Below are 15,474 nucleotides of genomic sequence, written 5' to 3'. Positions count from 1 at the left end.
TAAACGTAAAAGTTTTTTTTGCTAATGTGTGAGATACATTATTAGCGAAAAAAATTGTACTTAGTATTATGCAATTATGTAACTTGATTTTCTTTGCAAGTAGATAGGCATTTTTCTCAATTAAACGGTGTAGAAGAAAAAAACTAATACATTTAGCTGGAAAAAAGAGTAAAAACATAAGTTGGGGCGACACCGCACGTACAGTCGAATCCCGTTATAACGAACTCCAAGAAACCTGAGAAATCACCTCGTTATTACGAAATTTCGTTATAAAGGAATTCCAGGTTTCTCCATTGTTCCTATGTAAACTTATCTTGGGAGATTAGAAAAGTGTTCGTTAAAACGAGATTTCCGTTATAACGGTATTCGTTAAAACGAGATTTCCGTTATAACGGTATTCGTTAAAACGGGATTCGACTGTAGTAATCCAAATATCTATAAGCGATTGGAGGTTATATTTAATATTTATTTGATATAATCATACAACATGCATGACTTATTAGCACGGAAGAACAAAAGATAGATGAACATATTTTAAAAAAATCAAAATTCGTACAAGTTTTAATTAAAACGAATAAGAGATTTTATTACGATTCATTTCACAGAAGTTCGTAACATTGAGGTTCTGTTTCGAAATATTTTGGTTCAGAATTTCGATTTCACCCTTGCTTTAGTTTTTTGCGTGAAGATAAATATATTCCTCATTCAAGACTTCACTCAGAGAGAGAAATCTTATAATTATTCAGAATTTTCTTTCCCCTCCTTTTAAACTTCTGAACAGAAAAGCCGGTGACTTCCAGCAAATATTTACACTTTATTTTTCACGGGGAATGGAGCGATCAATTTTGAAGTAATTTCGAATTATGAAAAGTAGTTCGATGCATGTTTCTCGTATGTTTGTATTTCAAATGTTACGGAAGAAAAAAAAAGCTATTTATTCAGTCATTACACTTTCACTAGGACGTGTTTTCCCTGAGGCTAATCGTCCACTGGAAGAGAAAACACGCGGTATCAGAGCATAGGCGGGGATAGACTTGGAAGTCTGGGAGGGCACGGTCATTATTGCTCGGGCGGGGGGGGGGGGACGGCACGATGATGATGATGTAAATTATATATACATACATACATTAGATCAGTCAACTCCACCTTGGACGCTGGGGAGGGGGGGGATGGCCCCCAACCCCTCCGTATCTCCAGCCATGTATCAGAGGCGTCGGAAGTCTTTAAGAGGGTGCTCGACTTGGTCTTGATGTATGAGCTTTTGGTTTCTGAATTAATTCTGGGGTGCGCTCAAACATAGTGCTACAAAAACTGTGGGTGCTCGAGCACCCTCTGCTCCGACACCACTGCGTGTCAAGCAACGCGGCTGACAACAGCTGGGTCAGACGAATAGGAGCGTTTGACGTCGTTCGACTCTTTAAGGCGCGTATACATTATTGAGCAGAACATGTAAAGTAAGACCCCTGGCGCGATTCTAATGCGTTCGTGGGCACATGAACTTCCCTTATGTTCCTTTTTGTCCGAAAACCGACTCCCGGTGGTGGTGTTTAAAAAGAATTAGTCCGTCGTTCACAGCATCATACAGCGACCAATTGAAAATGCTTACATTATATTATCCGATCGCTAATGTATACGCGCCTTAACACGCTGCTCAGCTCGTGGCTGCAGTCCGTGCAGCCGAGTGTGTTCGCGTTAATAGTCTTGAAGAAATATTCAAAAACTAATCCATACTTGATCTAGTCCATACTTGATGATACATCTGTCACAAACTCTGAGAAGACGTTCGTGTTGTAAATGGTATTTCATCGATTACCACTTACCCTCACATCCCATGGATGTCAATTATCAAATTTCAGCTTCTATGTTCACGCGGGAAAGGAGGGAGGGAGAAACTGGAAAACCCTGGGAAAGGCGTGAGTGGTTAAACCATCGCACTGCATCTGCGCAGAAACATTTTCTGTTCAATGGGATCACAGTCTTGTTCGTACACACACACACATCTGCGCATGCTATGTTTACGCTTCCGTAGTGGACGATCAGCCCAAGTTCCTGTCTTTTATCTGAGAAGGCGCGACTGATGGAGTCTCTGAAATGTCGATACCACTGCCATGGGTCGGTGAAGGAATAAATTGCTTAAGCAGTGTATGTAGTTTTCACGAAGAAACTTGAGATTCCCCTGGCTCATGGTCAGTATTTAATATCGATATCACTCAAAAAACAGATGTACGAGTCATCTCCATGGGAATCAAACCATCAACACACAAGTTTTGGAGGCGAAAATCTCCGTCCGAAATCAAAATTTGACGGCAGTAGCCCTGGTACTCATTTTTCAAAAATTTCCGGGAAAAAAAAATCTTGGGGTAGCCTATAATATAATTGCAGCTTCTCACTACGGAATCAGAACAAGAAGAGAATACAAACATTAGGCGGCACCACAGACCCTAGTACAGTAGACGCCGCTAAGTGTTTGCATTGAGACTCGGATCATTATTATGATAATAATAACCGAGTGATAGCTATATCTGAAAAAACTCCGGTTGTGAGTATAATGACCAGCCGCTGTAGTGGTCGAGTGGTCATAATGACGGACTCGCATCGCGAGGATCCGGGTTCGAACCCCACCGTCGCCATAGTGGTGGTCGACTAAAGTTGGTTTCCTGTGGTTCCCAACTTCGAGGCACAAATGCGAGCCGATCTCCCCATTAAAAAGTCTCGCCACAGAGAGCAACAGGCCTACAACGATTAATTATTCAATCTTTACACTTCACTCATAGTTAGGAAAACTGGTGGCAGATGGCAGCACTACACATAGCAAGCATTACACAGAAACAAACTTCACGTCAGGTTTCACTACACGTACACACACATTCCCGCATGTACCAATTCGTTAGAGGTTCCGCATAGGAATATGGACGAGGTACATGTGTGGTTTATTAGTAATACAATGACCATATGCCCCGTTTGGTCGAACGGGACAACTTGCGTTTTTCTTTCCAACGTAACGAAAAGGTTTCAAAAATGTTAGATCATGCAATTTTTCTTCAATTGTTCTATAAAACATGATTTTTCCCCCTTCAAAATAAAATCCTTTTCTTTTGAAGAAATTGTGAGGACTTAGAATGAAACTGTCTAATGTTCATTACGAATTATACAGTTTTTATAATGTACGGTACGTTCCATATAGACTCTTTGGCGAGGACCTGTGAATGTGGTCAGTTGAGAGACACTGACCATGAACGAAAGGAAGGGAATTTCAAAAACACCACCACTGCCATCTTGAGTCACAGAGGCAATGGCTACAAGTGCCTTGGTCTTCAGGTTCGCAGTCCGATACAATATCACCTACACTAACTCGGCACCTACACCATAGGCGGAAATAGACTTGAAAGCCTGTGGGGGGGGGGCACGACGATGATGTCAATTCATATATATACATTAGATCAGTCGACTCCACCTTTGACGTTGACCCCCCCCCCCGTACCTCCGCCCATGATCTACACTAACCTTACTGCCCGATTAGGACATTTTGAACCTGAGTACAGAAATTTCCGTCAATAAGGGAGTCTTTTGGCCTCCTACATAATCCAGCAGATTTATAACGATGACATATAGGAAAAAATTGATCTGGTTTAACCTTAGTTTCAAAATATGCAAAAAGAAAAACTTCGACGAAAACAAATTGATAACATAGACCGAAATCCCGATAATTTTCAAGGAATTTATTCCCATATTACGTTATTGATCCGTTTCATACTTGACAAAAGTAATAACAATAACAGAACTACAGTGATTCTAATAAGCGGCGTATACTGAACCTAGTGCCACCTATGTCGCGCTGCAGCAAAAACGCAGCCGCCCAAAACTTTTTGACAGACAGTTTTCGTGTCGTGTTTGAAGCATGATTGTAATTGGTTGATTTATTTATTTTTTGCAGCGCATAACGTACAAGTTGATCAAAAGAGCGATTTTCACGCTGTGGTTCTTGGTGCTTGCGCTGGTTTTCTTGCCGCTGCTGGGGTTCGGCCTGTACTACGACCCGAGGAATCCGGACAGGAGACACGTGTGCACCCGTTACCGTTACGCCACCGAGCCGACGGACGTGGCGTACGCTTACCTGGTGTTCGTGTTCGGGACGGCCATGTGCGCCGTCATCGTGTGCTGCAACATGGCGGTCGTGCGGGTGCTCTGCAAGATCGGAGGACCGAGGAGCGTCGTAGCGAGGAGGACCGTCGTCGGCCGAAACAGCAAAGAGCTCAGCTTCAACAACACCACCCACGAAGAACTCTCCTTCGCGCAGCTCATGGTGGCTCTCTGCGTCTTCTTCGTGGCTTGTTGGCTGCCGCAGATGGTAAGACACTTTCTCGACGAGCGCACAAAACACAAAACTTCTGATCAGTGAGAAACAGGGCCGCAACAAGGGGGGAGTAGGGGGGTCTCTTGCCCCGGGCGCTGGACCAGACACACACACGGGGCACAAATTTTATTCTCAAACCTATTCTTCAACATTATAAGGGGGCCATAAATGCTCACTTGCCCCGGGTGACCAAACATCTACTTGCGGCCCTGGTGAGAAACCACGCACCTTGAAATCGGCGTCTTCTGCTCACGGTTCCAACAGTACAACAGCACCTTTAGGAAACACCGTATTTTCACTCTTGCGACTGGTACAAATGATTTTTGAACACATTTTGAGCATTTTTCAAATTGAAAACCAAACCTTTAGGTGAGATAACGACCGCATTAGGACTTACAGGACACCAGTGGCGCATTTACAGGGGGGGGGGGGTTAGCGGGCTATAGCCCAGGGTGGCAAATTTGAGGAATGAGTTGCTAAGAAAATTATAAAAATGTAAGGAAGGCGACAAAATGTGTATAGCTCACCATGAAACCATCTCTGCCCAGAGAGCGGGTGATTAGTTCAGGGAGTGACCTAAAGAGTTTGCAAGTATGTGAGTGAGTGAGCAAAAGAGTGACCTAGCGACTGAGGAACCAGGTCTGTGTGTGAGCGATTAAACGCGTGACCTAGAGTGCGTGCAAGGATGTGAATGACCCAAACCGTGACCTAGAGCGTGTGCAACCAAGTGAATGATCAAAACAGTGGCAACGTGTGCAAGCATGTAAAGGATAAAAAAGAGAGACCTCAAAAGCGAAGGACCAGGCCAGTGAGTGACCTAAAGCGTATGTGAGCATGGGACTGACCGCAAGAGTGACTTGGAGTATGTGTAACCCTGTGAATGACCAAATGAGTGACTTAGAGCTTGTGCAAGTAGGTAAATGACCAAAACCGTGACCAAGAGTGTCTTCAAGCAAGTGGATGACCAAAAGCGTCACCTAGAGCGTGGTAAACATATGAATGACCAAGTAAGTCACCTAGAGAGTATGCGACCATGGAGCTGACCAAAGGCGTGACCCAGAGAGTTAGGGGACCAGGTCAGTGAACGACAAAAAAAAAAAACGAGCTAGAGCATTGTGAGAGCATGTGAATGACCAAAAGGGTGACTTGGAGAATGCGTGAGCATGTGAATGACCAAAAGAATGACTTGGAGAATGCGTGAACATGTGAATGACCAAAAGAGTGACTTGGAGAATGCGTGAGCATGTGAATGACCAAAAGAGTGACTTGGAGAATGCGTGAGCATGTGAATGACCAAAAGACTGACTTGGAGAATGCGTGAGCATGTGAATGACCAAAAGAGTGACTTACTTAAGCACACAGGCGTATTTACAGGAGTTTAGACACCAAAATGAGTGGTCAAAAAAATTGGACCAGAATGTGAGAAGGGCGGCAAAATTCGTGTAGCCCCACAGGTGACAAATCCGCCTCCACGGGACACCCCGTATATTGTTGTACTGACTGGAACCAATAAGTGAAGAACAATTCATTGAACCTCTTTCACAACTTTTGAAAAAATATTGAAAAAAAACAGTTTTTTTAGTTTAGTTTTTGAATTTATTTGGCAAAAAGAAATAGATATTAACAGGAGTTGGAAAAAAAATGGAATTGAATAACAAGTGAAAGGGAAGTTATAAAAGATAAACCAAAATAGATAATTAATGTAAAATTGATTACAGAAAAAAAAACAAATAACGAATAGAAAACTAATTACTCAAGGGGGTGAGGGAAGGTAAGTCGATTATTGCACTGGGGAGAGGGGAAATGGGGAAAAAAAAAAGGATTATAAGAACCCTTTGGTATATAGCGTATGAATTATTTTGTCTGTGTTGGTGAAAAAAATAAACGCCCAAGGGGTAATATTATATTTTTTTAACGACGTATTGTCAAATATTGCTGTTGGCAACACTCTTTAATTTAATTATGCATCTTTTTCTCCCTGCGAATACAAAACAATTGAAACGATTATGATATTCTACTACTTATACTCGATTAATTTTTTTTATCCATATTGATACAATCAAATACTCAAAAATGAAACCTAGGCCCTAGAGGGGTATATTTTTTATGTTAGAATTAATGCGCATTACTTTTTTTCCCCCTACAAAAGCAAATATTTTACTGCTTATTAGTAAAACAAAATTAACGTGATATTCATACGCTATGGACGAGTAATTTCATGATTAAACGGTGAAGTGTTCGATGATACGGTAAATAATTTCGTTCGGATCATACACCATTAAAGAGTGCCTCGAGTGACGCAACTTCGAAGATAAGGACACTGGGAATTACATAAACTGCGGCGTCTCTAAACAACGGGGAATAGGGGAACTTAAATTGGAATACCTTGAAGGAAAAACAAGGAATATACGCGAATTATTTTTTTTTTTTTACATGTTAACACTAGAACATAGTTTCCCAAACTTTATGTTCTCCATCGGCCCCTTCATCTGAATTTTTTTTCCTCTCATCACTCCCAAACTCTCATGTGAACCTATAGGAACACAAAAAAAAGTTCTGATGAAGGGGGCGATGAAACAAAGTTTGGGAAACTATGTTCTAGTGTTAATATTAAAAAAAAAAGAAAGAATTCGCGTATTCCTTGTTTTGCTTCCCCCGCCCGAGCCATTCCATCAACCACCAGGGGGCGATACTGCCCACTTTGGGAAACACTGCACTAGAACGACAGAAGCATCATGGGTTAAGATGGCCCTGTTTTCATGGACAGCATCGCTGGATTGTGAAAGCAGCACAGTCGATTCCCGTTTTAACGCCACTGTTATAGCGAAAATCTCGTTTTAACGAACACTTTTCTAATCCCCCAGATAAGTTTGCATAGGAACATTGCAAATAGGACAAAGACTTGGAATTCTTTTTATAACGAAATTTCGTTTTAACGAAGTGATTTCGTCGGTCTCTTGGAGTCGTTATAACGGGATTCGACTGTAGTCGCATTTTTTAACCACCATATTTCACAGGAAAGCTTTATTTCTTCTCGTGTTATTATTTCTTCTCTCCGTGGCTCCCCTTTCATCTGATTTTCTCACCCTTGTCAACCCCCTCTCCCCCATTAGAATATTCCACAACTGCCCTAGAACACGCATATTAAGGGTTCCCTCAAGGTCAAATAAGTTTGAGTAACGCCACTTTTTGAAGATGTTTCCTCAATATAACTTTCCTCCTACAAGTAAGTATACGGAAAAAAGAAAACAACATACAACGAATCCTCGGCCGAACGTTTACGAGTTCATCGATACATAATACAGTTCAAAAGTTACGCGAGAATTCGATTTTTCTCGTATATTATTATTTTATATTTTCTAGCTGTTGGCATCGACGACGCGTCACATTTATTACGATGGTAAAGAATGTTTATCATGCGTTTCCGGTAAAAAGGGCGAAAACCCCCTTCGCGTTTACGATCTGCGTCGGTACATTCGAGTAGCAGCACTTCAGCGGAAAAGTCGTAAAATATCACGCCTGTTTTATTATAGCAGAGTGTGTGTGTGTGTTCAAGTTGCTTGCCCTTTACCTACCGGTAAATTATAGTACATCGATGTTTTATTCATCGGGAAAACTTGTTACCATCGACGCTGCTGTGAGTGAAGTTGTGATACGGCTCTGGGAAGATCGTGACTTGACGTTATCCGGAAGACTATATATACTATGTAACACGGCCAGCGTGCGCTATTTACATTCCTATCCCTAGATGTCGTGCACTAGATAAATGTGTCTTAATGCCTTCAAGGGTTGAGAGACGAATCCCACGGCGTATAGACGGTGAACGTTCGTCAATGCACATCGTTACTCGTTATTTGACGAGAGCTTTCCAGCGAGAGGACGGAGCGCGATCTCTGAATGGCGCTCGACCGAAATGAAATACGAATCCGATCACAATGCGTGTGTGCTTCGCTGGTGCTCACGTTTCCTGTCACTATTCGAAAGCTAATGATGGCTGTACTGTTGATGGTGGAAGGATTGTGGGATGTCGTGAAATGAGTTAATGAATGCCATTTCTCACCTGCATGCAGATAATAAGAGACAGAAGCGGCTTTATGGTTTTGCTGTCTACTACTACTACTAAACCCAGACATGCACCTCGTCCATATTCCTTTGCGGAACCTCTAACGAATTGGTACATGCGGGAATGTGCGTGTACGTGTAGTGAAACCTGATGTGAAGTTTGTTTCTGTGCAATGCTTGTTATGTGTAGTGCTGCCATCTTCCACCAGTTTTTAGAACTATGAGTGAAGTGTAATGATTGAATAATTAATCGTTGTAGGCCTGTTCCTCTCTGTGGCGAGACTTTTTAATGGTGAGATCGGCTCGCATTTGCGACTCGAAGTTGGGAACCACAGAAAACCTACTTCAGCCGACCACCACTGCGGTGACGGTGGGGTTCGAACCCGGATCCTCGCGACGCGAGTCCGTCATTATGACCACTCAACCACCGCAGCAGCGGTTTTGCTGTCTGAGGGCTGTACAATGTTCCAAAAATTTGCCATTCCGAGCTATAGCCCGGTTACTCCCCTGTAAATACGCCTCTGACTCTCTTTTGGTCACTCACATGCTTACACACTTTCTTGGTCACTCTTTGACCACTAACTGACCCAGTTCTTCGCTCTCTAGTGTACACTTTTGGACACATACAAGCTTACACACCCTATAGGTCACTCTTTTGGTCGCTCACTTGACCTGGTCCCTCACTTTCTAGGTTACTCTTTTCGCCATTTGCATGCTTATGTACTGTTTTGATCACTCGAATTCTTGCAAACTCTTGAGGTCACTCTTTTGGTCGTCCACTGATCTGTACCCTTGCTCCCCACAGGTCTATTTTAGTCACTCACGCACTTGAATACTTCTTTGGTCACTCACTCACATGCTTACACACTCTCTAGGTGAGACACTCTTGGCGGTGTATACTCTTTTGGGTGCACACATGCTTCCCACTGTTTTGGTCACTTCACCGACAGATCTCTCACTCTCAAGTCACTCGTTTGGTCGCTAACTGACCTGGTTCCTTGCTCTCTCGGTCACTCTTTTGTTCACTCACACGCTCGCAAGCTCTCTGGGTCAATCACTGACCTAGTCCCTCACTCTTAAGGCAGAGTGTTCCCCCATTTTACTAATTTCCTTGACCTCTCGAATTTTCCGTCCTGGACCGTAACCCTCAAGACCACTGCACTTCAAATACGCTTCTTCCAGAAGTGCATTTACACGGGCTAAGTGGGCTATAGAGCTATAGCCCACTATAGCCCAGGGTGGCAAATCTGAGGAATGAATAATCAAGGAAATTATAGTAGAATGGGAGGGGGCGAAATTTGTGTAGTCCTCAAACCATAAATCTGTCTTAGACTAGAGTGAGGGGCTAGGTCAGTTAGCGACAAAAAAAATTACCTGCAGAGTGTACAAGGAGAATTCCTCTTCCTGTCGCAAATGCGAGCCGGTCTGACATTTGAAAAAGTCTCTCTGCAGAGGGCAGGCAGCCCTTCACCACGATACTTGCATAACATGGAAATTCAGGAACTTGCCATTTTTCATTTCTAAACATGGAATAAAGATGGCAGCACAAAAACAATCATAACTCTGACAACATGAACACATTGATTCCACGCACGCACAAAATACGTTCCGGCATGTGAACAATCCATTAAAAGTTCCTCAGAGAAATGTTTACGAGGTGCGTTATACGGTCAAGTAGTAATAGAGTAACAGTCCCCCAATCTGTGTTTCCCGGCCGCTCCAGGTTAAGTAAAATAAGTTAATAAATTATTATTTTTTTAAGTTGAAGGGGGGGTGGGGTCACCGCGAGTGGAAAAGGTTAAGAACCACTGCATTAGACGATAAAAGAAATTGTCTGCAGATACCAATTCTTTCCCTATCCAACCTGAGGCGATCAACCTCGGGAAAAAAAAACAATCCTATATCCCCTTGCCTCTAAGTGCCCACTGCGGGAAATACTCACACTACACATAACAAGCATTACACAGTAACAAACCTCAAGTTAGGTTCACAACACGCACCAATTCGTTAGAAATAGAGGAATGTGGACGAAGTGCATGTGTGGTTTAGTAGTAGTAGTAGCAAAGAAGTTGTGGGGAATACTGCCGTACTTCTGAGTGATAATACACATGATTTTCTTTGGATGCAAATTAAAGATAAGAAATTATATAAATATTTTTTCATTCACAAATTTCAGAGAACAATTAGAATTCAATCTTCTACTTCCCACACATAAATAAAATTTTCTCACAGCAGTTTCAGTAAATATTCAATAACTGTGATCTCATAAGACAAATTATTCCTCCCTAAACAGCATAGTGTGCTTGTGTGAGCGAGAATAAATGAATGCGATCACCATAACAAATGATATTCGCTTCTTCTTTTCTTCACAAGGTAACGATAATCATAGCACAGTCAAACTCGAACGTGAAAGAGCATCCTTTCTATAGGATAGCGGATATCTGTACAGCCTTCAACTTCATACTGGACCCTCTGGTTTATGTGCTATCCAGGAGATCTCATCGTAGGAGCCTGAGGTGTTTCCTGAAGCCGCTCTGTCAGTTCTGCAGCTTGCAGTCTGATATCGACAACAACTCGCGTTCAAACAGCCGCGGTGAGTACGGAAATCTCTTTAACTCTTCTATTTGGCAGTCTTGTTCTCAAAAAGCGTGACATGGTTTTCTTATATTTTATCAAGTAAATGCATTTCACATTTTGAGCTCGTTTCGGCATTTATGCTTCTAAGCAACTCCTAAACATTCGATTTGTACTTGTGAGCTGTTCGTGAAATTGTTATAATTACAAGCAGAATGGCTCAAAGCTACACATCGCCTATTTCTGGACAAGAAGCCAAACGAGAAAAAATTTTAACCCTCGCATTTTTCAGACGGAGATGCCATGTGTGGAGGAGAAATATTGCTGTGTGCATTCTTCAATAATGATAGAAACATGACAAACAGTAATAAGAACTCGTGGGAAAAAAGTCATCTGGTCTTCACCGGGAATCGAACCCAGGCCTTCTTTCAATCCGGGCAAGCATGCAACCATCCACACCACTGGAGACACGACCCTGCTTACGGCACAGACCAGATGACTTTTCTTTCCAAGTTCACCTCGGCACGAAGTCCAGAAAATATGTGTTTCTTTGATATATTTGGCTGAGAAAAGGCCGCCTATCTCTAATAAATGACATTTTTATACTATTCAACATAAATCAAATATATTAAAGCGTGTTCAATGAAGAGAAGTGCAACATCCCATATTTTTTTAAATATTGGCAATATATTTCTCGTCACGCACCAGCATTCATTCACGGGACACCTCATTTGATTAATATAACCCAAGGCTGGACAAATCGCGATAAAAAAAAAAAATCTAGGCGGCAGAAAAAAATTTTACCTGAAGAAAAAGTCCAAAATAACGCTTCTTTTGACTTTTTCACGACATATTGACCCTCTTTCATACAGGGTGTCCTCTAAGTGCACAAACCTTTAAGATCTAAAGAGAGATAAAGGCACAACCTTTATCTCGTCAACCGCCCATCGTAGAGGCGTGTTTCCAATTTAAAAAATGCTCAACAGGCGTTCGAAAATTACCCTGTACCCAGTTTTGAAAGTGAAAATACGGTGTGTAACAAAATAAAAAAATCTAAATTTTTATATGGTTCCCCTGTGTTTTAACTGCCAATTAGAAAGTTGTTGCCCTGTCTCTCTGAATGCCAACGAAAAAAACGCCATGTTTCTAAGTGCAATATTTACAGAGATATTCGAATACGGGAAAAAGGAGGACATTTGGGAACAACTCATTTAACAGTGAGGGTAAAACTTTTTTTCCGCATTTAACGCTGTTCTCTCCCAAATGTCCTTCGTTTTTTTGAATTCGAATATCTCTGTGCATATTGCACTTAGAAACATGGACTTTTTATTTATTTTGTTGGCATTAAAGAAACAAGGCAACAACTTTCAAATTGGTAGTTAGAATACAGGGGGACCGTGGGTATAAAAATTTAATTTTTTTTTATTTTGCTTTACACGCTGTATTTTCACTCTCAAAATTGGTAGGAGGTAATTTTGGAACGCCTGTAGAGCATTTTTTAAATTGGAAACATGCCTCTATGATGGACGGTTGATGAGATAAGGGCTGTGAGAAGATAACACTTAGAGAACACCCTGTATATTGGCAGACAAGCTGCTATAAATTCCAAGCATTTGGTGCTGCTCTCAGCATCTAACTACACAAAGAACATTTTAGGGGGCAATACCAATCTTTTAGTCGCCATGGTAACCTGGCACCTGGGATTTGTCCAGTCCTGGTACATAATCTTTCAAAAATTTTCTCCTCTGGATATTTCAGTGCTTCCCAATTAAAGGGTTAAAGGAAAACCTCTGTAGGATCATGAAATTATGATTTTCTCTCTCACTCATTCGTTTTCTTCTTTCCATTTCAGAATCATCGGGACACTACAAATCTCCTTGTGTTATAACATTCAGGTAAATAAAAGTAGAGCAGAGATTTTTCTAACCCAAATTTAAGCAGTAGTCTATGTAACTAATATATTAACCGAACATTCACATTGTCATTGATTAAATCTATACAGTACCAAAAATTATTATTTCTCTATAACTATTTTTTACCCAATAAAACAAAGCGGCTTCGCTACATGAAAACTATAGAATGAACATTTTACAAAATTCCCACAGAATCCAACAGGCAAAACAACCTGCCGAGTTGTTTGCTTCCGAATTCAAAAGACAGATGACAGCACTTCAACACAGAAAGCATTTCTCAGAAACAAACTTCACGTTAGGAGGTACACGGCACCTTCTGGCATGTACTAATTTGTTAGAAGTTCCTCAGTGGAATATTTACATGTGTGATTTAGTAATAATAGTAGTGGCCAATCACTGAAATAGCTAATCACTTGATAATGTGCCCTAGCTTTGGACATAGCGCATAACATATTGCAAGTGACCTAGTGAGCAAGAGCATGATCTGGTAATTGAGAGTGTGACAGAGTGAGCAACCTCGTTAGTGAGTAAACGAGTGAGAGTGAGCGACCTAGTTAGGGAATGAGCGAGTGGAAGAGTGAGTGACCTAGTTAGGGAATAAGAAAGTTTCAGAGTGAGTGACCTGGTGATTAAGATTCTCAGCCACCTCGTCGGGCATTTTGCCTGTTGTGACTTTGCATTTGTATATGTACATCAAAATAACCTTTATGATTATTCTAGTGCATCAACAATCAAACAAAAACATGACATAACTACTTTTAAATGACATTTTGCCACTTTTGTGGCACTCTTTCGACCACATTACAACACAGTACCACTATATAAAGAGTTTTCATGTACTAATTTATGCATGTGTGTATTGTCGTAAACTGTTCCTGTCTATCATATAGAAAACCTGACACAGCTTTGCAGACCAGAAGACAGGTGCTACAAGGGGAGGATGATGCATCTTGCTGATGGCGAGAATAATGAAAGTAAGTATTCAGGCACTCGAAAGAGATCTGTCGAAATTTTTCCAATTCCAAAAACAATCAAAAAATCTGTCTTTGTCTACATGAAATCAAGATTTAAAATATTACATTTTAAAAGCTAATGCTGAAGTTCATGTTTCAATGCACATGTGGATACTATAAGACACTTTAAAAATTTAAATTTAAACTTAGAAAAACCACCAATTTCACAGAATAACCTGCAAAAGCAAAAATTTACAACCAAGGTTCACTTTATTATAACACTTGCCCATCTGAAGCACAAACGCAGGCACTTTTCTTACATTTTAGCCCAAATTTTTACACAAACATGTTCCCTTTTTCTGAAAAAAAAGATTCACAAACATTTAAAAACACTCTGCTTTTGGAACAATCACAAACTAGTTGAGTGAAAATTCATTAAAAGTTCTACACTTATGGGAAAAGTACATTATATTTAATGCTCATTCCGAAATGGACCCATTTTTTGTCACACAAAATTATTCAAATCACAATCAAGTGAATGGAATCAGGGACGTTTTATCAAATAAATCCTGAATAATTAAAATACTTTCATATACCAATTTTTAACTTTTGTATGTAATAATAGATAAAGTGGTTTTGTACAGAGAGATGTATAAGTTGCATGCAACGTCTTAAGCCTCTAAGAAACAATAATTTTATGGCTTTCAAATACAAAGGACAACGAATAATGAAGGGACAGAAAATTACATCCAGACAACAATGGAGTACGTTCAGACATTTCAAAATGGACAGCAAAGGAAGAAGTAAAAAATGGTAGACACATATGTTAGGTGGAGAACAAAGTTCTTTTTGCAAGAAATGATAGGTAGTGCCAGACGAGCTGCAGTAATCTTGTTTATACCTTTATAGACTAATTTACATAACCGTGTGATAATTTTGGAAAGTATGTTCTAGTAGTATGCAAAATTTTGTTCGTTGTTTTCAACTTTTAAGTGTAATACAGGACATGTAAAATGTCTGTTGAAAAATCTAAAATTCATCACATCATTTGGTTCCACTGAAAATCCAAACTTAGTGCACTTTCAGGGCTGCAACTACAATAAATTCTGTCTTACGAGAGTCCACTGTATAAGTGCCACAACAGTAAGATACTGTTTCTACTATGGACATTCCTCTCGACAATCCAGCTGGGAAATTGCCAGATGCGAGGGAAAAAAATGTCACCAGACACACACTGACCCATAAGAAAGTCATATTGTCTATCTGGTGGGATCACCATGGAATAATAATCTTCTATGACTTTCTTCTGAAAAGATATTTCTTGCTTTTTTTCTGTATCTTTTTTTCGAAACAATTAATTTTTGGTAAGAACCTTGTTCCCTACCTAATAGAAAAGAAATTGCTGTAATTGCCCAAATATAGGAGAAACACACCCTGAGTATTTTCCTCCAACTCATTGTACCCTTTAATGCTGACCACTTGAGTTTTGGACTATTTCCAGCCGCCCGAGATATTTTGTTATATATATATTAGGGTCAACCTAAAACATTTTATTACATTTCTTCATGCTGTATGCAACTTATGCATCCTTAGAACACTGCCTTTTTTTGCCTGTAGT

At 40.6% G+C, this 15,474-nt stretch overlaps 1 protein-coding gene across 1 annotated transcript in view; it reads left to right on the top strand.

Moving 5' to 3' along the window:
• Positions 1 to 13,860, top strand: part of LOC149083148 (prostaglandin E2 receptor EP3 subtype-like) — a 35,288-nt gene extending 21,428 nt beyond the window's left edge. The window contains exons 2-5 of the mRNA XM_089236789.1: positions 3,935 to 4,348; positions 10,790 to 11,009; positions 12,843 to 12,885; positions 13,794 to 13,860. Of these exons, the coding sequence (XP_089092915.1) occupies positions 3,935 to 4,348; positions 10,790 to 11,009; positions 12,843 to 12,885; positions 13,794 to 13,860 (744 nt within the window). The remainder of the gene's footprint in view (positions 1 to 3,934; positions 4,349 to 10,789; positions 11,010 to 12,842; positions 12,886 to 13,793) is intronic.
• Positions 13,861 to 15,474: the final 1,614 nt, after the last annotated feature.

This window comes from Pholcus phalangioides, unplaced genomic scaffold (assembly GCF_987345545.1).
Source record: "Pholcus phalangioides strain wild (caught in Gottingen) unplaced genomic scaffold, Ppha-v1.0 ptg000009l_1, whole genome shotgun sequence".
NCBI lineage: Eukaryota > Metazoa > Arthropoda > Arachnida > Araneae > Pholcidae > Pholcus > Pholcus phalangioides.
The sequence above is the reverse complement of the archived record's forward strand: the minus strand, read 5'-3'. Positions and strand labels throughout refer to the sequence as shown.